At 45.9% G+C, this 24,092-nt stretch overlaps 1 protein-coding gene across 1 annotated transcript; it reads right to left on the bottom strand.

Annotated features, from left to right (window-relative positions):
- Nucleotides 1-220: 220 nt before the first annotated feature.
- On the bottom strand, nt 221-22,899 carry SACK1C (scaffolding CK1 anchoring protein C). Its single transcript, XM_023940084.2, has 4 exons — nt 22,079-22,899; nt 15,100-15,267; nt 10,753-10,877; nt 221-1,573 (listed from the first exon to the last, which is right to left on the bottom strand). The coding sequence occupies exons 1-4, from the start codon at nt 22,631-22,633 to the stop codon at nt 646-648; spliced, it is 1,776 nt and encodes a 591-aa protein (XP_023795852.2). The 5' UTR covers nt 22,634-22,899; the 3' UTR covers nt 221-645.
- Nucleotides 22,900-24,092: the final 1,193 nt, after the last annotated feature.

The raw sequence follows: 24,092 nt of genomic DNA, 5'->3' as shown, positions 1-24,092 counted from the left end.
GTGCCTCACTCGTGTATAGGGGCCACCAGTGTCCAGGTGTGCCCCCGGAGCAGCCCCCATCCATCTGCTGTCACCACTGGTGTGCCAGTGTCAGCCGTGTGCAGATACCAAATGTGTGCCCAGACATGCCCCTGTCCCCTCCTGGCCTGGCACAGCTCAGCACGGCAGGGCCCTGGCCATGCTCAATGCTCATCCCCCCACCACCAGGACCCAACACACCTTTTCCCAGCAGAACAACTCCTTTATTTTTCACAACCCCCTGCCTTTGGCCATTTCATTTTCACCATATGAATAGGGAGAGGAATTGCTCAGCATGGAGAGAACCAGGGCTCACCCTGAAGACCTCAGTGGCCAGTTTCCAGCTGTAGCAATGGCTTTGCTGTAAGTTTAAGGGAAAATAGTTCTTTCCCAAATGGGTAAAAATAATGTGCATTAGATTTATGTGCTTTTCTCCTTCCTGCCATAATCATGTAATTGAAAATTTGAGCTGCAGTTGCTAATCTCGTCTGAATCAGTTATCTACACAGATTAGACACCTTATAACAGGAACAAGACTAATGTTTTGATTCCAAGCCTCAGGCATGATGATTGGCAGGGAAAAGCAACCCCTGGAAAATCAGACCAGAGGCCAGCTCAAGGCCCAGGTCAGAGTTCGAACCGACTGTGTATGTGTTTGGATTTTAGCTTGTTGTACTTGGTGATCAGGTCCAGCTTGCTGTGCCCCAGAGTCATTCTCTTCTCTGCCCCATATGCGCTGTTCTTTTCCAGCAGCATATCCTCCGGGAACTTGTCATAGCAAGGCACTACGGACTTTTTATCCCGTTTGAGGTGGCTGTATGGGGAGAAAAGGTCAAAATGGCCATGTCCAGGGCTCTGTCTCTTTTCCACCCCATAAAACACATTCTCATTTTCAGCTGGCAGTTCCCCGGAGGTGGCCACAGGTGCTCTCTGCTTCAGGCTGGTCCCATTGCTGCCGGTACCCTCTGACAGGGACTGCAGTGGCTGCCCCACTCTCAGCGGGGAGCAGTGGCTGCTGTTGGCCTTAATATCCCCCTGGTTACCAGGTTTATTGGAGGAAGGCTCCGGCTGCAGGAATGTCCTTGCTGTTATGAGGTTTGATTTGGGATACGAGGCTGAGGAGGGTTTATTTGGAGGACTGTTCGCCGAGTCTGGTGGTTCTTGCTGTTTAGGGCAGGTGGGCTTCAGGAATGTGTCTTCCTTCACCTTCTTATTGCCAGAATCAGAGCTGGAATCTTGCTTTTCCTGGTGTGCACCACAGCTCAAGTTTTTCATAAAGGGAGACACTTTTATGCTCCTGATGCTTACATTGGAAAGGCTGCTGGAGGGGCTCAGGGTCTCAGTATCATTCCCCTGAGTGGGTCTTAGAAGACAGTTGTCAACTTTTGAGGTATTCCAAGAAGAGAGACATGTCCCAGGATCTGGCTCACAGAAGCTGGTCACTGCTCTGGACTCTGCATACAAGTACCGGAATTCCTTGTCAAACTCTGCAACAATTTGCCCACGGAAGTGGGTCACCAGGCCGGTGTGGACTTGGCTGCAAAGCCAGGTGAAACTGCAGGAAAAGGAACAAAACACACATAACTTTAGTTCACAGCATGCCAAAATGCCTAGCACGGATTTTAACATTCCAGTGATGGATTGCTATCTGATTTGTGTTGTTAAAACTTTATCTAAGCAGGCAGGTATGAAGGCTGATGATGTTTGCTGGAAGTATTGCTGTGGGATTCCCAAATGCAACAGAAGTTAATTCTTGGCTCAACAAGTTCAGTCCATCACAGTTAACTGTTCTGAGATCTTTTCTGGGAACTTGTCATATTCTACCTTAAAACCAAACTGGTTTTGCCCTAGCTGGAGAAAAACTTCCATTAATTGCCACCCTGCAAATTTTCCTTATCTATTTAACCCTACCTCTTGTTTGTGCCCAAACTGTAACCTAATTAGCTCTTCCCCAATATAGCTACAGATTGTAACCATATTCTCCTAATCCTCCTTTCCCTGATTAAACAGGGATGTTCCACTCCAGAGTGGGATCCCTGGTCATCCCAGTTATCAGCTGATATTTTATTCTTGCTGTAGTCAAACCAGACCAGCAGACTAAATGTGTCAAATAAACCAGAATTTTCAGAGGTGGCAGTACCAGCTGAGAGCTGCATTATCAGCTGCTAAAGCAAGAAGAAAATAAAATGACAGGAGCTCCAGGAGAGCAATTGTCATGGGAGATTACATTCTTAAGTAAATGTCATTTCAGGACAAGATACAGGCACTGTGTTTTGGGACCTTGTCAATGTTTAGCTCACAAGATAGCTATTTGGGAACTTCTAGTAGGAAACCTATCTCCTGGCTTGTCCTTCAGCACTCTGCAGTTATTATTGGTCAGACTGGTGTTTGGTAGGTTTTACACTCAGCAGTCACACCCCCAAAGAGAAACATAAAATGAAAAAATACTCTGCTGCTTCATCTCATGCCAGGTAAATTAGGTAAGAATTGCAAAGTAGTAAAAAAATTAAAAGATCTTAAGGGTGGCATGAAGAGTACTCAGAAATACCATCCTGGAGGCTCGAAGCAAATGCATCCTTTCATAGAGATATCAGAGTGAAAAAAATCAAACCAGAAACTACCTGGGATGACTAAATGACAGAGGAGAAGCTTCTAAGCCCAGAGAAACCATCTTTGAAAAAGGTTGGGTCACACATTGCAAAAGGGGAAAGAAGAAATATTCAGCTATATTTGAGGCACATGGTCTGTGTGCAACAGGGGTGTTCAGATAATTTCTCTGCATCCCTTTATTGTACAGGAGCTTGGGCTGCCCTGAGCCCCCTTTATGCAGAAGACAGGGGAGGATCAGTTTCCTGTTGAGATCTTGAGATTGAGTAGAAGAGATTAGAAAACATCAACAGAGCAGATATCAGCAACTGGGCAGGGGCAGGGATGATTAGCCCAAGAGCACCAAGGGAATGCCAGGATGAAATAGCTCAGCTCCTAACCAGGCTGTGTTATCTCCCACTTGAAAGGGCTCTGGCTATCAGAAGAGTGGCAGGGTGCTAATGTGATATGTTTTTAATGTTCCAGACTATTAAGTCTCACAAATTAGAGAGCTATAAGTTATGTAGATACACGAATTAGTAGACTCTTCTAAAGAATACAATTAATAGCCATATAGGAAATATGAGATAATAGGGAAGTCATCTTTGGCAAAGGAATGTTATCTCTCAAAAAGCCCTGAGAGTTCTTTGATGAAATCCAGGAGTCCAGACAGGGGAGATTTCATGGATCGACGCTGTCAAAGGTGTCTGTCCCAGGGTACGTCCTGGCTCCCAGGAGTGCTGGTGGCCCCAGCCACATTGTCACAGGATTGTCCCCAGTCCCAATGCTCCCAGCCATCTCCTCTCACCCATGTGAAATGCCCTTCCACCTGTGAGGGGAGAGCACTCCCCCACCCTTATGACTGTCCCTGCCTCCAATGCCTCTTACCCTAGTGTGGGCATTCCTGTGTCCCAGTTTCTCATGCTGATCCAATGGAGTCCTGTTCACTCTGTGTTGTGACAGTATCGGGAAAGAATCATCCAAGTCCCCTGGTGGCACAGCCCTCCTTGCCACAGCACAGGTTTCTAGGATGGGACAATGTGGTCCTGCCAGTCATGGCTATTCCCACTGCTACAAATTGATAAAGGTATTTTCTTCCCCGAATGGCATAGACAGGGAATGATTTCTGGTATAAAAACGAGGCACTGGATGAAGCTCAGGAGTTACAAATCCAATACAGATGGGAAGAAGTACTTGCTTGCACAACACAACACCCACATAGGCTTTGGAGTTTCTCCCGCTGCAGGCCACCCTGGATGCTAAAAGATCATAGGAGCTTCTAAGAGAATTGTCCTGACGTTATTTTTTTCCTATAACAAACCGCTGCTCACAGCACTTCTGGATCACCCTGGGACGCAAAGGACTCTAGGAGAGGATGGTTTTAGGACAGGATGCCCTCCCAGACTGTCCGGGAGCGGTGCAGCTCAGTCCTCGGCCGGGAGATGGAGGTGCAGGATCACCTCCCGGTCACTCCTCGCAGCACCCCCTGTCCCGGGGCTCTGGCGTGGGCCGGGCAGCAGCGGGGAGAGCACCTGCGGTGTTCCACAGGTCTCCGTCTCAGCAGCATTTTCGACGCCCGGATTAGATCCCTGCGTTCCCCGCTGTACAGCCGTGCTCTGCCTTGGGGTCACGGTGGCCTTTGCCTTTCCTCAGCTGTTTGTACAGCTGACTCTGGATCTCTGTAGTTGGCCTCCCTGCTTCACCTACTTCCACCAGATGACATACCAATTTACAGCAGAAGGTTTTTTGCTTCTTTCAGTAGTTTCTCAAACTCATTTTTATCGCTTTTCTGTCATTTGGGCTGTTACAAAGCCATTCTTTTCTTTCCATATGCCAACACAAATGTCTGTGTTTTATTTTTGCTTACGGCTAAATGCATGTACACCATAACACTCATTACTAGACCTTTCATTTCAAGTGGCATTTTCTCTGATAAGGTAACAACAACCTGCCTTTATTGCAGCAAGCTCTTTTAGCTTGCTCCCAACACACTTGAAATCATTTCCATTCCTTGATTTTCATCTTTGTTTTGATCCAAACCAGTGCAATGTATTCAACTAATTTGGGAACCCATGTCTGCTATCTCTCATTTCTTATTCATCCTTGCAGCAGCAGACCTTGTAGCTTTCTCCTGGATTCACTTTTTATTTACACACCTGAGGACTTGCTCCTCCCTGCTTCGGTGTGCGCAGCAAGGCTGTACATAACTCATCTCCTGGCAATGTCACTGCCTTGCCATGTGTGTCACCTGGGGTTTCCTTGCTGATGCACTTTGCTTCCCACTCCTTAGCACTCACTTCCTGCTTTATTAGAATTTCTTTCTTGAGGTGACTCCTCATCAAGTTAGATCTGCAAATGCCTCTCAAAGCTCTTTCCTCTTGCTTGGGCCATGGAAACCTGTGAGTATAAGCACCTTTCTTTGAAATTCCAGGCTTCCTCCAGCTTCAAACCCATGTAGCTTTATCTGTCCATTGCCAAACACTTGTGTACTTCAGTTTTATTTCTCCTGAAGCCATATGTGGAACCTTTTGCACTCTTGTAAACTTTCGCCTCTCATTTTTCAGTTTCAGCTGCTGTGTCAGCTTCAACCCCAGATCCTGAATTTCTCCCTATAGCAAACACTGGGCTCCTTCCTCTCTGTGCTCATGGCAGGACAGACAATGATACCATCTGTCATTTTCAGCAGAGAAATTTGATCTCCTCTAAGGCAACTCAAACAGCCATATAACTCCCTTTCAGGCTGACAATAACAGCTCTTTTCTCTGGTTCTAGTCTATCCTTCCTGTTCAAAATCCTGTTTAGCTCTATCCCCATTGGCCCTTGGGTTCCTCTCCCCTGCTGAAACAGTAAATATCTTAAGTGCTCAAATAAACACTCAATTTCTCCTGGTGCCCAGAATAAATCTAAATGGCTAGATTTACAATTACATTTAAGATTTCAGATGATTGCTTTGCCTAGATACCTCAATCTAGATTTTTTTCTTAATTTTGAAGAAATATAATGTTAAACATTTAATCAGTGTACACGTAGGAGTTGAAGGGTCTAAACTAATTTACCTACATTCGTTTAAGATAAGAGGAGTGAACTTGGTTTCCATATTTAGAAAATGATGCAAAAATGTTTTTGATCTGTACCAATCAGCAGCAATATATCAGAATAAATTAAAGAATCATAGAATCACACAACATCCTGAGCAGGAAGGGACCCACAAGGATCATCTAGTCCAATCCCTGGCCCTGCCCAGACCCCCCAACAACCCCACCCTGGGCATCCCTGGCAGCACTGTCCAAACGCTCCTGGAGCTCTGGCAGCCTCGGGGCCGTGCCCATTCCCTGGGGAGCCTGGGCAGTGCCAGCACCTCTGGGGGAAGCAGGACCTTTCCCTAATATCCAGCCTGACCCTCCCTGGCACAGCTCCATGCTGTTCTTATTGTACGAATGAATGAAACAGAAGTTAAAATATTTCTGCATATTTGGATCCTTTCCTTCATTGCTCATCTCCTCGTTGCAGAGCTGCCAGACTGGAGTTACTGAGTGGACAGCAGGAAGCAGTGGATTGCTACAGAGCAAAGCTGGGATGTGTACAAAATCACACAGGGATCACCCACTTCACTTTAAAAATAAATGCAATAATAATAAACTCTATTCTGAGAAAAGGACAGGATGGAAATCAGTGACACTTGGGTAAGGAATTAGAATCAATGGAGAACATCTGAACAAATAAAGCTGTGTTTAGAAAAGTGCACAGTGGCTGTACTGGGAACTTTCCAAGCAGAGTGCTGATGGTAAATAAGCCACATTGAGGGGGTCCTGAGAGACTGAGAAGGCAGAAAGCAGAGAGAGAGAAAGGAAGATCCTGCCAGGTTGAATGGGGGCCACTATGAGGAGAATTGCCAAAACTGCATTTTAGACACTGTAAATGACCACTTATTGGAAAAACTAACCAGAAAGCCAGCAAAAGGAGGAATAACATTACCAATTCAGAGTTTCTTTGGGAAGGCCACTCAGCAAAAAACAAACCATGACCTAGCCATATCAAATATTCTTTCAGGACCAAAATAATCCACAACAGTAATGCTTAACTTCAAAGAGACAGTGAGGAATGCTATTAAGAAGAAACTTAAAAGAGTAATCAAAAAGGGTAAATGCTTGAGGTGGCAAGAAGATTGTTTAAAGATGCTATGTTGGAGTCTCAGAGAAAATGTACCTTTCAAAATAAAGACATTTTAAATAATCAAAAAATCTCACCATAGTTAAAAGGTGCATTAAATGAAAATATTAAAGCAAAGAAATATTAAAGCAAAAAAATGGAAGTCAGCAACTTTCCAATATGAACCATGGAACAACCTATCATTTTAATATTGAACAAAGTAGCAGAGGAATGGAAAGTTTAAAATGTGAACCTTTTAACGAGCTCCTGGAAAAATACAAACCAGCCAGTCTTATTTCCATACTGAACAAACTGGTAGAAGCAAATAGAGAGTAAAATGATTAGATGCATAAATAACTATAATCATAACGCTGAAGACTCAGCATGTTTTTGTGGAAGGAAGCCATGCCTCAAAAGCCTCTTGCTGATCTTTGAGGGAGGCAGCGAGCACACAGATGCTTGATGCATCAAACTTGAACTTTGAAAGAGATTTTGAAAAGACAATTTTTATTGTTAGAAAAATTAAGTGATCATGGAGTACATACAAAGGAAAGTCTTCTCAAGAAGTGAGCAGTTGATTAAAGATACAAACACTAGCAATAGGTTTAATTTACCCACTGAAAACAAACAAGTTTTGTGCTGGGATCAATGCTGTTCAACATGTTGGGGAAAGTACTAAAAAATTGTAGAAAGTGTCCATGTCAGACCTCATGACAAAATTATTGTGGATAAAAAGAAAACTGGATAAACAGAAAGCACAAGAGGATCCTATGGTAAGGGGAGGATATGTGACAAAAAGATGGACAATTAAATGTCAAAAAATTCAAACTCTGGGCACAAGAAATTACTGAAAAGCCAAGGATAATTTACCTGGAGAAGAGATGGTGAGATTATAATGGAGGAAGACAAAATCATGGATGCAATCAAGAAAGTAAATAGGAAACACTTTTCTGTGCCCAGGTTATGAGAATTTGGAGACATCAAATATAATTATCTAGCAGTAGGTCTACTGTAAACACCACAGATCACTTCTTCACACAAAACATAAATTAAACTGCATAACCCCTTGCCCAAGGGTATCATGGAGGCCAGTCATGGTGGGAAAGTCTCTTATAGCAAACTGAACACAGAGGAGCACGTACAACATAAAACCCCAGAGTTCTGAAACCTCTGGTCCTTGCACACAGCATTGCTGAACTGCAAAACCTGCTGCTCGGTAAGAATACTCTTACCTTTGTTCCTGTATCATCCTGAGACACCCCTGGTTCCACCCTGGATCTTTGGCTTTACTCAGTAACTTTTCTCATCCTTTGCATCTGGCTTTTCCATCCTCAGGGACAGTAATCTAAATATCTCCTGTACAGGTTGCACTATACCCAGACGGGATATAGAGCAGACATCCCGATTTTCTGCTGTGAAAGTGTTTCTGACAAGTGTTGAACAAATTCCTCTACAAGAGACTATTATTGTTAGTCCAGAACATCCTGTGCTTACTGGCACAGCACAGAATCAAAACCCTATTTTACTGAAATACTGTCTTCCAGAATTCCAGAAGTTTCATCTCTGCAGAGATCTGTAGAAAGGGTGCACATGACAATCCTCAGTCCCTGCCCTGAACAGCATTGGGAGGAACCAACCTAGAGAGCTGCACCTGCATTTGAAGCAGTACCCTGACTCTGGACACAGGGAAATCAGATGTTCCTCTAGCTTGTTCAATCCAGCTGACACATGCTCAGCTTTAGCCATTCAAAAATGAGTGATCCAGTTATGTAATCCCCACCCCTGCAGTCAGTGGAGATGGATAAAGGGATTTAAAAGATGCCTAGATGTGACATGGGTTCATTATGGGCTCAGCAGTGCTGAGGGAACAGTTGGACTCAAGGCTCTTAGAGGACTTCCCACCTAACCAATTCTATGATTCTAACATCCTGTGTTTCCAGGCAGTGATTCACTCCATTGTTTTTAAGCGTCTTAGGATGGTCAAAATGCTACTAGACACTGCTCTCCATGTTGTTTAGAGATTTGACACAGTTTCAACCATGTACTTCCATTCGTTTTGCCAGAGTTTGATGAAGTGAGACCTCCACCCTTGGAGATGATGAAATCAACATCAGAGGAGAAGTTTCATCTTGAAGCTACAGCACTGATGAGGACACTGCTAGCCTGAGGGTCCAGCATGTGCTCACAGAGAGATGGAAACTGAGAGAAAGGGAGAGGCAGAGCAGTGTTCAAGGAGATCTGGTGGAAAGAGAATAAAAGTATTGCCAGGACAACAGATTCACAGAGCAGGCTGTCCTGAGGATCTGGACTGTTTGTGGAGGATAATATGATGTTCAACAGCGTGAAAATACTGTGGGAAAGATCTTCAGGTGGAAAAGTAACTAAATAGAGTCTAGTAATAAAAATATAGCACAAGAACAGTAGTCCTGACCCTTTGATCAGAACTGTGGAGAACAATGAGATCTCTTAACTGAGATCACAGAGGCTGCAAAATTAGGATGGGCAACAACAGTGGGAGATTTCATCCATTCAATACACATACAGGTTAATGCTTCACTGGATGAAGCATGGAGAAAAACTTTTTGGAAGCAATAAATGATTACATGCCAGAATTAACTAGTCTAAATTGTTTGACCCACAAGAAAATATATGATTCAGGATGTGGTCTGGAATGGGACATAAGTCTTGGTTCCACAGGCAGAAGTGGAAGAACCTGTTTGTAAGAATTATCACAACACAATTTTAACTCTTTAGTGGAGAGCAAACAAAATAAATGCAGAATGTGGAGGTTCAATTTCAAGAAAGGTAACTATGTAAAAATGCAGCAATCTGTCAAAAAGAGTTGAAAGGGAGGAGATCAAAAATCCCCATGATGGCTGGGGCTGTAGGTTGTTCACAAATGCTGTACTGGCAGCCAAGGAATCAGTGGGCTCATTTGAGGCTGGGTTGTCAAAAGGGTGATGGCAAGGCCACAGCTGAGAACCTGAATTATATTCCTGCATCCACCACTGGTGCTGGTGACACTGAGATGTGTTTCATTCCTGTATATCAGCATCACCAGAAAGCCAAGGGCTGACAAGTTTCCCAAATGATATCACCTACAGAGAGGGCTCTGAATGCAGTCTTGAGGCCCACACACCCCTGGAGCTGCTCTCTACCCTGGGGCATGCAGAGTATGCTGTGAAGAACAAGATTCCTGCTGGCATGGAGAAGCACAGACTCTTGGAAAAGGACAACAGGACAAAGGAAGAGGCAGGCCCAGCTCACCAACCTGCTCAAGTTTGTGAGGGAGCCAATGAGCACATGGATGCCCTCAGGCATGGAGGGGTGCAGTGAAACCCCCAGGTTTGCAGGTGATCCCCAGGCCCTTCAGGTGGCTGGATACCTCACTGAAGGTGAGCAAATCCAGAAGGACCTCACAGAACTGAGCGACTGGACAAATATGTGGCAGATGAACTTCATTAAAGGAAAATGTGGTATATCCATAGGGGAAAATTATCTGTATAATGTTGAACATGGAACAGCTCAGGAAAGAGCTTGGAATCATCATCAGCAGTTGTCTGACAGCTCAGAGTGCAGTGGCAACTAAAACATTCAGTGAGTGTTGGCCCCTGCCAGCAAGGGCCACAATGACAAACCAGAGTCTGGGCACCTTTTACCCCTCTTGAACACCTCAGTGGTCAGGGGGGGCACGTGCAGTTCTGGTCTCTGAACCTCAAGAAGGAGAAAGAGAGGTCACAGATGGTGCAGAAAAACAGAATTTAAAAGGCTGAGGCATGCAGCAGCCACCATATGAGGAGAAACTTCTGAGAAATCTGAGGTCTTCAAGTAAGAAAAGGGCAGGGAAGGTGGACAAGATGGAGGCTTGGAAAACAGTGAAAGCGCTGACTGAGGTGAATGCAGCAACATGCACCAGGAGGTAGATTAATCAGTATTTTGGTGAGGAATATTTCCTCAGTGTCACCAGTCTCTGCCATAGTAGCCGCTGTATTTTCTTACCTGTATGTACCAGCAAGAACTTGGTCACAATCAACCAGGACAAACTTCTCCAGAACCTGGCCTGCAAATTTCTTGCCTGCTTTGCTGTAGTACGTGTCTCCACTCAGGCACCTTATGCGCATGTTCTGAAACCAAAGCAGAGAAATTGGTAAGGGGCCATGTACTGAACTAAACTGAGATGTTCCCTTGTGCATCATGCTGGATTCCCTCAGGCTCATGCTCTGCTCCAAGAGGTAGAACTCAGCAAGGCATTAAGTATTTCTTGGCTCCTACATACCAAATGTTTTGTCATACTGCCTGCTTCTACAGGATGAAAAAACAGCAAAAAGGAACAAGTTGCACTCAAGTGAAAATTCTAGTTTAAAAAAAAAGCTTGGGAGAATCCTAAGAGCCTACAAATAATTTCTGTCATATTTAAAACTATCCAATTTCTTCCAAATTATTAATAATGTTCAACGCCCCACACTAGCTGATGGCTCTGCATTGAACTAAATTTTGATGCATACAGCTAGCTATCTAATCAATAGAATGTGCTGCTCTGATTTTATACAGTGACAGACTTAAAAGTAAAACATCACTCAATGAAAAAAGACTTGCAGAGAGGAATATCTACATTTTAAGGAGTTCCTTTTATTAATACATTTTAAAATGATATTAACATTAACTGAAGCAGATCTGACGCTCCCCTGCAAATACTTCTCTGATACAACCTTGGTCCGTAAAACCAACTACCCAGAATAAACTGGGGAATATGGCTCTTGGTATTCATTGGGAGCCTCTTTCATAATGTGAGGCATTTGCCCATAACAGAAGTTATTTGCACCTCAGGTGAGGAAGGCAGAAGAGCAGAACAGTCACTGGAAACTGTTACTGACCTGCTCTGTGTGATACAGTGCCAAACAAAACATCTGGTGTGTAAATAAACATCCCTAAGGCGACACCTACACGGGGCTGCCAGGTCATCCCTTCCTGCCCTCCAGGCCAGCTCCCCTGACACCTGTAGCACCTCTGGTCCAGCAGGAGCTGTCACAAGCTGTCACCACCTGCATTTGACCGGGCAGATCCCTCTGTGGGCAGCTCATTCCTGCTGAGCATCAGCCCAGCTACAGACAAAGCCCTAGAGCAGCTGGTTCGGCATCGGGGCCGATTTGCTCTTGGCAGAGGTGGGTGCTCAGGGAATGTGGCAGTGCCCCTCTGCCACCCAGCAGATTTCTGGCCAGGCACAGGCAAGGGACAAGCGCCAGCAGCTGGGATTTCCCTGCAGATGTTTCCCGCAGTGCACAGTCCCACTCCCCTTCCAGCCTTCCAGAGATGCCCATGGGCACCCCTGTGCCCCCTTCACCTGCCTCCTACGGGGCTGAGAGCAGTCACCCCTCGGGTGAGGAGTGAGGCAGGGACCCTACAGCAGCAACTCCTCTGCAGGTGGCTTCCCTCTGCTGTCCCTGCAGGCAGGAGCTGAGCTTCCCTCTGGGAACACCTGCCAGGTGGGAAAGGCTCAGCTCTCACATTGTAGTGAGGGTCTCCAGCCCACCCAGGAGCACCCAGGAGCCCCTCCAGGGCTGCACAGCAGCAGCAAATCTGCTCCTGACCAGAGCCCATCCAGGCTCTCTTGCAGCTAGAAGAGGACAATTATTTCTGATGCTGCCCCTAATACTGCTGCAGACCCTGTTTTCTGCTCAGGGGATTTCTTGAGCTTCTTCTAGTGATTTGTCTTAGTGGGAAGCCCACCATGATCTCTTTGTCAAGTACTGGTCCAGTCATCTCTTGAGTTCATGGAAACTTCTAGCAAGGACAGAGCTGAAGCTTCAGAATTTTGGCACTACAGCTCTCACTTGTTGCCTTTTTTTGTCCCAGAATATATCCTCATCTGCCATCTATTCATCTACTCTGTGGGGAAACCTTTTCCCCATAATGACAGTTGTGCATTGGAACATGTTACCCAGAGAGACTGTGCAGTCTCCATGATTGGAGATCTGCCAGATGAGACCAGGTAAGGTGACCTCACAGGTGACACTGTTTTGAGTGGGAGGTTGGGCTTGATGGCATCCTAAGATCCCCTGCATTAACCTGTGATCCTCTGAAATGACACCACAAGTTGCTGATTCAGACCAAGATAACTCTGGATACTTGGGTAGGTGTTCACCTTGTCCTGTGGCCAGCAGCACTTAGATTTTTTTCTTCCACTGCTGAAGTTTTAGTAATACTGGTTCTGACTGGGAGAAGCTTTCTTCCCCCCACTCCTTCCTAGGGAAATTAAAACAACTTCAGGAAAGGGATATTCCATAAATTTGTAACCACACTTCTTCTTCACTTCCTTTATCCTTTCCAAGACTGGGTGAGTTTCTGATATCTGGTTCATTTTTATCATCCTCCTCTTCCTCTTGTCAATCCAGACCCTGAATCATCCCAACAAAGTGAGAATTCAGCAGTCTTGCAGGAAAGACACCTAGGAACTACTCTTGCTCCATCCAGACAGTAGTTCAGCAGATGGATGATTGAAAACTCCAAGTTCAGGCTTCTGCTGTCCTTACTGCCAATGCTCCACACAGGATTTTCAGCACTGGAATTTGCCACCAGCAGACTCACATGTTGTTTTCAGAAGTAAGATGCTGGAGGGACAATTACCCCAAATTCCCCATTCAACCCCAAATTGTCACCAATTATTCCAAATGGAGATTTACCACCACATCCTGTCACAACTTAGAGGCAGGAATAAAATATGTACCCTCATTCCACTCAGATGTGTGTTCAGCCTGTAGGTCATGGACTGCTTAGGTGCATCAGTGTAAGACACACTTCAGATGGAGTGCTGCTAATGAGTCATGGAATGGGGAGGCAAGTGTTAATTACCCAATCCAGCACATGACATGACATCAGGCCTAACAAAGAGACATCTTCATGGATATAAACTCATTCTAAATTTAATTTTTAAAATGGCCACCGCTTGGATAAGAAGCAATAAAATATATTTTGAAGAGATGGAATTAATTTGAATGCACCAGGTCACTTCAGTGTGGAAGCTATGGAAGCAAACATGCTCCAGCATGGAGCAGCTTTTCCCAGGAGCTGCCATCTTAAAAGTCAGGATGAAATGGGTCTTGCTTGTAAGAAGCAAGACAGGAAAGAGCTTCACCTGCACAGTGGAAGAATCACAGAACCATTTAGGTTCAAAAAGATATTCAAGGTCATCGAGTCCAACCTTGTCAACTGGACCAGAGCACTGAGTCCCTCTCTAAAGAAGCCTCTCTAAATTAACCTTTGTGTAGACAGGCTAAAAATTAGGGAAAATTAAGACATCTTAATTACATCTATTTGGAATATTCTGTAAAACATTGTTTTTGCATTGTCCCTAGCTTGTTTTAAAGCTAGGAATACTTTCAAGTTAACTGGAAAATTTCCAAGTGTTCCCTACAAAAACAAAGGGAAAATCCATGAAACTGGTGGCTGGAGTGGAGTCAGTGCTCCAGGGAATCCTGTACACCCAGGGAAGGAACACAGCCATCACTGCTGGCCTTACAGGAACAACAAATGACAACAAAAAACCCAACTTCCATTGGTAGGGAGTAGCTAGAAATGGGGATCAGCAAAATACTGGGCTGCAAGAGAGCTTGTGGCACTGGCACTATCATTTTTACTGTTCATCTGCTCTGGGCACCAGCTGGGTGATGGGCACCCACTGAGCAGGAATTGGGTTTTTCAAGAATCCCTCATGGATTCACAGCTGAATTGCAAAGCCTAAAAGCACATCTTAACGTGAGATTTTTAACCTGTGGGTTAGCAGAAGGAAGTGATGGGGTTTGCAGCAGGACATCTGAGGGGACTCACTGCTCCCCAACCATTGCCCTGCAGCAGCTCTGAGCAGAATTTAAATCCACAAGCTGAGGGATATGAATTATGAGCAATTTAAGTCTTGCAATTCTATGTCCTAGAGCAGGGGCTGTGTCCTCTTCCCCCATGTCTGGAAGATAGGGGTTCACATAAACGAAATTTCCTGGCCTCACTCTGCATCTCTGCACTGGCCCAGAAAAGTGTTCAGCAACTCACTGCACCTCATATGCCCCAACTTCACACTTCCTGCATGAAAAACTGAATCGAGGACCATAAAACATCAATCTGTGGGACCAGGATGCTTCCTCTGTGCACACTTCCTCTGTGCATCCAGACAGATCTCAATTTCCTAGAACAAACAGCCTTGGTTTCTTAGCCTGGGACAGGGAGAGAGGGGATAAATTCTGGGGAGAAGGGATGAGTCCTAGGGACCAGGCAGAGGGAACAGAACATAGGGTACATCGTTTTTATCAATTCCAAGACCTGTTTATCATATCCAGTGTGTGACTGAAAACTTACTGGGAAGCTGTCCTGAGTAAGAGCCATTTTATTGCACATTTCCACAAAATGCTTCAAGTACTCTTCATCCAGAATCAGGTAAACAGGGATGTGCCTTCTGCTTGAGGCCTCCAGCAGGTCACACAGAATTTCCATGTCTGTAAACAGATCCATCACAATTGCTATCACCTGGCCAGAAAAAGAAAGCGGGGGTTGGGGAAAAGAAACACAAGAGACTGTTGAAATCTCATGGCCAAGTGAATTGTGATTTAAACTATGTGCTTTAAACTATTCAAACCTCCTGAGCTACTGAGACCCTGTGGCCACCGGAATGGAGATGATTCTGGACCTTTGTGTTTAACAGCCCTTATCCCACTGTGGCAGCTAAAATCAAATTTTAATGACTGTGAAGACAATCTCCACCTCCCTCCTGTCTCATCTGCTGTTCACAGAAAGGAAGGGTAACACATGCACAAACTCTGAATTTCAGTGGTGCAACAAGCATGTGTTGCCTTAAGAAAATATGCCAAGAATAAACATATAAACAAGAGCTGAGACTGAGCAAAATCATTGTTCAGTCAGCAAGAGTGACTCTATATGACTAGCAGATTTATATGAAAAAGTATGATTTTTTTTCAGGATGGACACACTGCCAGGTGAGGGAGAAGGGATCGTGATAAAGTGTGTGCAAATCCTCAGTCCAAGATTAGATCCTAGGCATGCCTAGACAAAATCAGAGAATAATGTGTGTGGAAAGGATCCCTTCCCTTTCCCTGCTGGCAGAACTACTGTCCATGCAGCCAGGGATGCAAGCAATGGGTATGAAATCTGACAGGAGGAGGAAGGAATAATGCTAAGATTATTAAAGTAAAATAAAATTAAAAATAGTAGAAAATAAATAAAAAATAAATAAAAGTAAAAATAAAAATATACATATCTCAATAAAACAAAAATAAGGTCTCCAAGGAGGGGGTTTTAAATAGGGAAAGACTTTTAAAGAGAACTGCCAGTTCTTTAAAGAATGATGTTGAAAAAGGCCATGGCAATCCATCCCACTGTGGAGATGGAGTGGGAGGCAGCAGACTGTCATGGCTACACAAATTCTCCAAAAACAGGAATGAAAATACAGAAAACAGAAGGTAAGTCATGAGAAGCATCTACTACAAGTGAGTTGACCCAGAACCAGACAATTCAAAGTACAGAATGATCTGCAGCAAGAACAATGCATCAAGAGAAATCAGTCTTAAATAGATTCAGATGGGATTGGAGGCCCTGTTGCTCTGTTCCTCATGGAGTGAAGTTGCCAGTGGACAACACTGAGTGGGCCATTATTTGGATGAGGAAATGACTGTTGGGATCCATCTCTTGGCTGTCACTGTCAGCGACACCTTGGAGAAGGAAGGAACAGGCAGGAGAGCACTTGCTGAGCAGGATGATTTGTCACTGCACCTGAGGGTGCAGAGCACCTGGTGGCTCAGACCTTGAACCATCAGCAGTTAATACTGAGAACTCATAGGAGATGGGAACACACTGAGGGATGCAAAAGGGTAGGGGAGGATTTACCATCAGGCCAACTTCTTTTCAAAAGCTGAAAAAAATAATGGAACTACTGCCCAAGTACTTTAGTCCTGATCTTTACTATATCATAGTGAAAAAGGTAACTGGTACTTGTAAATTTGGTTTATAATCCTGACTTATGTTTCTGCACCTACCAGAGAATGTGCAAATAAAGATGACTCAAACCCCACTAAATCTGGAAGTGAAGTTCCAATAGCCTATTCTGCATCTCAGTGTTCTGTACCACATCTGGCACACGAAATGCTTGACAGTCAGTCCTGCTGCCATCATGCCCCCCATGAGGAAAGATCCTGTTTTCCAACACCTTCACTGCCTGTGTTATGTGCATGGCCACAAATGCAACTCTCCACAGTCCAAATCACCCTGTGGATCTCAGCCCTGCAGGGTAAGCCTTCCTTTGCCACTGCTGCTCACCTGCTCCTCTTCAAACCAAGAGCTAAAAATGCAGAGAACGGCAGTGAGATCAGCCTTTACATGTGCAGTGATTCAAGTTTTAAACAGGAACAGGGGAAACTGCAATCATGACATAGGGCTGATCTGGAATAGCTTCAGAAAAGAGGTAAGGAGCTCCAAGTTTAATTGTCCTTGGATTTGTGCTCTAGACTGCCACACTGGCCCAGATTGCTCACTGCCCAGTAGCTCTTCTGCTCTGTTTTCATTAATGAACTGCCTCTTTCCAGGCTCACACTCATGGCCTCAGTGCTGCCACATGCAGAGCGAGGCCCCTGGGCTTCCCTGTGCTCTCCAGCCCAGTCTTCTGCTTGGGAAGCTGGTTCATCTCAGCCTGTACATGTTTGTACAGAGCCACAGTGGAGTGGAAGGAACAGTGTCAGAAGGCTGATTCCTGCTCCCTTGGGGATTGAACCCTTTTACAGATGGACAAGATTTCATGGCTCTTTTTTGTCCCTAAAACCCATCTCTGTGATGATGCCCAGCACACTGTCATTGGTTTTCAATATCTTACAGGAGGCCCCAGGCCCAGCTCACCACAGCAGGGTTTGGGGGAGAACCTTCCCAGAGGACGTGCAATGCCAGACATCCACGTGGGACACAAGGCAGCTGTCAAGAGCTAAAAATCATTCCTGCTGTCCAGACCAAAGCCACGTCTCCACCCTCTCACCCTGGTCCCAGGAGATACAGGCTGCAGACCCTGACTCCAAAAGGCGCCTCTTTTGTAGCCCTTGTCAGTGCTATCTTCCCAGAAGCTTTACAAGGGTTTGGCAAACTTCTCCTCCTCTTGAAATGTGCCCATCTCTCCTGGAGAGCAGTCAGCTCTGGAGGAGCTCTGCAAGCACTGAAAAGCATCTTCAGCTTCCCAAATTAGCATTGCTGCTGGTCTATCAGCACAAGGGACCACTGACACCCACAGTATAAAAGGACTTTGCCACATCTCTCCACACTGTCCTCAGCCAAAGGCCAACTGCAATTTAGCCAAATTACTTTGATGGGTCACACATCCTCTGATGATGAAGCACCATGAAAAAACTATAACCCAGACCTTATGGAAAGCTTCAGGCAAGTCCCTCTCAGCCAGACTTTGCCTCATGATATTTGAGCTCATCTCAAGCTTCGGTCTGAGGCAGGTTTGTCCTGGAGACAAGCTAAACTCTGCTTGGAAAGTCAGTGTGATGGAGTCAAGGAAAACCAAAGCTGCTTTGTCCCCAGATCCCTCAAGTTCAGGGGCACTGCCTGTACCCAGGGTGCACAGGAAATCCACACCACCTTGCTTCCCTCTACCAGTGCTTGCAGGCTTTGGCAGGGCTGGTTGCCACAAGTCAGGCTGATCCTTGCCCAAACCCGGCACTGCCAGGGCCTCAGTGCTCACTGTGAGAGGGACGGGGCTGAGCAGGGGGCAGCACATGGCACAGAGCAGCCGTGGCAGGCGATGCCCAGGCTGGCTGCAGGTGGCCAGGCTGCGGTGTCAGCGAGAGCCCAGGCAGCGAGGCCAGCTTGTGCAAGCTGGGGTGGAGCCCTGATAGTCACACTCAGACTTTCCAAAGCGGGTCTCGGCTCGGTCGGGAGGTGGAGCTGGGCTTGGTCGGGAGACTGCAGCTGTGTTGAGTGTGCTGGTGTGCAGCACAGCCCATGCCGGGCAGGAAGGACACAGCCACAGTGTCTCATTCTAACTGTGCTTATCCATAAGGGCACTGAGATCAGCACATCCCTTTGGAAATCAAAGCAGGCAGCTTTACAATATCATCACATCAACCCCAAAGCTGAGAAATTTGGGGGAAAGAAGACCCTGAAAGTTTTTTCCCCCCAAACATCCTAAAGCAATGGGAGTTGAGTATCCGAGTACCATTTGCAATTGAGGCTCCTGACAGCTCATGACACAAGGCTTTGGGCATCCAAGTCAATCAAACCTAAACAATTACAAAGCTAAACCTGTGTCAATGCCTCCGTTTCAGTGCTGGGGGTTGCAAGGCTGGGGCTGCCTCGGGCCATCCCTGCTCCTCACCATGCTGATCACAACCTCTGAGCCCATGGCTTGGCCTTGGCAAGAGGCTTGGCTACAGAGACACAGCTGCCCCACAGGCTTTAAAAAAGTTCACACCTTGCCATTGTAGGGTTAAATCATGACATTTCCAAACCCACTTCTGGAAACTCACAATTCAGCAATTACTGGAGTCATCGCTTTAGGAATTACAGCACTTACCAGAACCCCACTGGGGTTTGCCATCTGTCTGGTTTCTAACAAGCACAGCTGGTTTTACTGGTATTTGCCAATAGCAGTGTGGTTTGGGTTATTACTACAGTGGTGCCATTCGATCTCTTGCTCCCCTGGGGAGCGTCAGGGACCCTTCTGCCACCAGGCACAGACAGGAGTGCACAGCCAGGGTCCAAGGGGCACAAGAGAGGTGAAAGAAGCAGCATGGACAGTTCAAACCAGATTGGAGCTCATCCAGCAAGAGCAAAATTGTAATAGTATTATCAAATGAAGGCAAAGGTGTGGCTGCATCTTCTTATGTCTGCAAAGGGAAAAGCTCAAATCTGAACATCCATCTTCAAAGAGAGTTGGTTAAATACAGTGAAGGTGAAAGACCAACTGCACCAGCAAAAGATACCCATGAAACAAATGCTCCTTTTACTAATTTGTCAGTACAAATATGCTGTTGCAAGAGATGTCAGCTGACGTTGTTCTGCCGGGGAAAAAAGCAAACAGCATTTCAAGACACACTCCCAGTCTACACTTGGGGATCTCAACATCTTTCCAACCAGCACTGTATATCCCAGGGGAGGAGAAACACTCTACAAGAGGGATCCACAACAAAAGCTGAAAGTCTAGTGGCAAAAATGTTGGAAATGTAGAAACAGCAGCTGCAAAGCAAAAAAACAAGTGGTTCTCCAAATGGTTCATACTGGCACTTCAAGCAAAGGAAGTTTTTTACCTCTGGTTGCTCTTTTGTCATTACTACACATAAGTAACATCATTTTGGATGGTTTGTTGAGCAAAATGACTCACTAAGTACTTAAATATGTGTAACTGGGGTTGTGAATGAGCTGGAATTGCCATCAATCATGGAGTTAATCATGGGAAGCACTGGCCAGAGCTGCTAACCCAGAAGTCAGTAGAACACCAGTAATAAATCAGTAAGATACTTAAAAACTCATTCTCACATTTCACACAGCAGTAAAAAAATGTGTGAAATCCTGAACTCAAACATGAAGGGCAGAAGATTGTCAGGGCTTTGTCAACCCAAGCAAAGAAAGCAAAAACCTCAGACTATACTGAAAGTACAATAAAGCATCCACTGCCTGGGCAACTTGCCTGCAGCAACTGAGAGGTTCCTGCGAACTGAGAAAACAGCAAGATGTTTTTCCTGTGGCTTAAAGGAGCGTAATATCACTGAAGATCCGGGACACGTGCTGAGTAACAGGAGGACACTTCTTGGTAGTCATTTACTCTGTGCATTCTGCCATGACTGTGCCTTAATCCCCATTGCTGACAAGGATGGGGTCAATATCACAGAACTTTTCAGATCATTTAAACTGCCATAAATCAGCTGCCTGCAAGGACAAACAAAGCTTTTTGTCGCTTATTTCCTGGACTAAAACTTCCTGTAATTACCTATAAGATGCAATAGAAGTTCAGGCATTAAGCAAGGGCTGCTTACAACTGAGCAGCAGCTCATGTGGCAAAAGAAAAAAGATCCCTCAAAGATTCACCTCATATCACACCCAAACTTCACTGATATGTGGCTCTTTGAGGATGTTTTAATGCTGCACAGCAATCTGAGTTGCTGGGAATACATAAATGCATTTGCTCAGCTCTGCTGATAGTTATAGAACATCACACTTGAGCTGCAGTGATCCAGGTGATTCCTTATCTCCAGCTTTTGCACAAGCAACAATGAATATAAGGAGTGACTGTGAAGTTAAATAGGAAACTACTGGAGTGATAAGAGAAACTGCCAGAAGCTGACTGGTTAAAGTGAACTTTGCTCTAAATGTTTCCTCAGTATCTCAACACAAATACTACAAGAGAAGATTGATGTGAAACAGCTGAACAGAACCATAAATAGGACAAAGACAAAAGCTGGAAATGTGTTTGAGATAGTTGTCTGAGCTGCTGCTTTCACAAAGAGTACAGTGGCAAGGCAAAAGAAACAACAAGAAGCATAATTGGGTGAATAAATTCATGCCAGCATTGTGCTTGCTAGGCAGGCACTGTAATCATCCAGTTTTTATTACATCTGAGGGTTGTAATAACACACCAGAAACTGTGCAATGGGGCAAAATGGGCTGATCTTACTCATCCTCAGAGAGGCAGACATCAAGCCTAGGAGACAGGATTCTAACTTAATTCAAACCACAGGCAGGGATTTTTCAGTCCCACAAATTTACTCAGGTCATATGTGGTGAGGTCCTGGGTAGTGTCCAAGGCCAGGTTGGACAGGGCTTGGAGCAACCTGGTTTAGTGGAAGGTGTCCCTGCCATGGCAGGGCATGGAATGAGATGGGCTTTAAGGTTCCTTCCAACACAAACCATTCTGTGATTCTTTCTGTGACAGCAGCTCACCAGTGGTATTGTCTTGCACAGCTTAAAATGATGTCCAGGGCTGGAGAAGAGCCCTGGCTGTGCAGAGGAAGCAGGGCTGGCTGGGACAAAGAGCCAGGGACACTGCAGGCCCTGCCATGCACCCACACCAGGCTCTGGGACTGCTCTGCATCCCCGCAGCCGTGGACATGAGAGCCTGCAAGGGCACTGCCTGGATGACATGAAATCCCAGGCAGAAAGAAATTACAAGAAAGGAAAGGAGCAGGAACAGCTACAGGTCTGCTGCAGAAAAAGCAATCCCATCATGAGAGACATGTAGAGAGCAGTGACAGCGTGGAGCGTGTGGTTACAGGTGTGGGAGCAGCCACCAGCCCTGGGCACTGTGGCACAAGGCTCCCCTCAAGGGACACAGCTCTGTACGTACCGTCCGTGCCCGGCTGATCAGAGACCGGACCAAATCCTTAATGCTGTTCGTTTTGTTTCTTTGGAAAATCACAGTGGCTTGAGTCTGGCCAGACACCGTGAGGAGTGGTGTCCCTGGCCACCCCAGCTCCAGCTCCGGAGGGTGCACATCAGACATGAGGGGGAAGTAGGTGCCCGATGTTAGTTCAGAGTTGAGGGAGAACCTGTCTCCAGTGTCTGTCTCACCAGGGTCAGCTTCTTTGTCTTTCATTGCACAGGGGTCTGGGAAGCTCTGGTTCCTCTGATGGCTGATATACTCCATGTCCAAGGTGGAAAGAAATGGCAGCTCCCTCTCCTCGGCGATGGCGCTCAGGTAGCCGCGCTCCCCCTGCTCAAGAAAGGCATCGATGGCCAGCCTGGCTGTCTCGCTGTGCTGGAGGACCAGCGGGGTGGGCTCCCTCCACCACGGCTTCTTCAGCTGTTCCAGGCGGCTCTTCAGTGGCCCAGACACCCCTTGCTGGCTCCCATAGCTGCGGTGGAGCTGGGGCCTCACCTCGACTGCCAGGTAATTGAACATGACTGGAACTGCTGATGCCGAGAGGTGTCTCTCCTGCTGGATTAGTCCTGTGTCTGTCTTCAGCTGTTTTCTGCCCCTCCTGCACACCTGAGCTCCTCCCAACAGGTTCCTTCAGGACTCAGCATAAGCTCAACTCCTTAATCACCAGGTTCAGCCTCCCACACCGAGGGAGGAGCCGGCTTTCCCCAGCTCCCTCACCCGACTTCCCCAGACACACACCTGATACTGGGTGGCCAGAATGTCCCTTTTGCAAGGGGCAGAATATCAGCTCTTCAAGGTGTTTCTTCCTTTTCCTTGTAACTGATTAATGTACTGTCCTCCCCTCCCCTTCCCTTCCCTAGAGAGGTCCCCACCCTTGGCCTAGCAGGCTCTAACCTGTTTTGTCCTTCACTGTGCTCACAGTGGAAATGCAGATGCTGGAACTTGTTCCTGCTTGAAATTTGTTCCAAATCAAACATGCTGCTTACTGTCAGTTATAATGAAACACAAATATCCCAAGTGGGTAATCAGACTGAGCAGAGAAACTTACTCATCCCTGAGCCACAGACAATGCTCCTCCTTAGCATTTCTTGGGAGCTTGGCTCTGCTACACCAGCATCTGGCAGAGAAGCCAGAACATTCTATTTTTTGACACACAGAGTCATGGTGTTTGTAGGAATCACAGCAGGAATCCTGGTCATTAGGTACTGCAGGTGAGAAGAGCAGTATTTCATGTGCTCTTTTAACGTCTCCCTGGAAATCCTTCAAGGTCATTCAGCCTTAGGAGTCTGGTGCTGTGTGAATGATGATACTGCTCACATGCTGCTTACTGGGGATTAGTTAACTCCAGCTTCCCAAAAGCATCATGGAGTCATTTTTGGAGGAACAGTACAGGCAGACATTGCTATGTGAATTAAAGCACAGTGTAAGAACACACCACGAGAATACAACACGTGAAGAACTGCAGAGGAGCAGAGATCAGCTCACCCTGGAGCTACTGAACTCCATACAGGCAACTAGGGAATGAAGGTGTGGCTGGAGAGTTATGTGATCAATTGGTCTTTTATTGACAAAATTGCCTGAGAATAAATTCCATTAAGTCATATAAAAGCTAAATGTGTGCCCTGGAATAATCATGAGACAATAGTCAATGGAGAGGGATGGCCATGCCTGAGTGTGACCCTCACATCCAGACACCAGGCTCTAAGTCAGGTGGGATGAATCATGTCCCCAAGGGACTACCACTCTCCAGGGACTACAGCTGAGTGGGATGATTAGTTTGGAGTAGCTGTCTAGTCTCTAGATGCCTGAAGTCAGGATGAAGCCTCAGCAGGACTGCAAATGGCAAGAACATTGCATTGATTGAATCAGAAAACAGAAGTTGGCTGCCAGTTGGCTGTGATGCAGTGAGTAATGGCAATAATGATATAATGATATAATGATAACAAAACTGCTGGCACAGAAGTGTTACAGGTGAAAT

Source organism: Cyanistes caeruleus, chromosome 16 (genome assembly GCF_971803275.1).
Source record: "Cyanistes caeruleus chromosome 16, bCyaCae1.hap1.1, whole genome shotgun sequence".
NCBI classification, from domain to species: domain Eukaryota; kingdom Metazoa; phylum Chordata; class Aves; order Passeriformes; family Paridae; genus Cyanistes; species Cyanistes caeruleus.
Note: the sequence above shows the minus strand (reverse complement) of the source record. Positions and strands in the feature narration are given on the sequence as shown.

Coding starts and splice junctions, on each gene's coding strand:
- SACK1C (XM_023940084.2), bottom strand. CDS start 22,633: ATGTTCAATTACCTGGCAGTCGAGGTGAGGCCCCAGCTCCACCGCAGC. Junction 15,268..22,078: donor TGATCAGCCGGGCACGGACG/GTACGTACAGAG, acceptor TTTTCTGGCCAG/GTGATAGCAATTGTGATGGA. Junction 1,574..10,752: donor GTTCTTGCTGGTACATACAG/GTAAGAAAATAC, acceptor CTTTTCCTGCAG/TTTCACCTGGCTTTGCAGCC.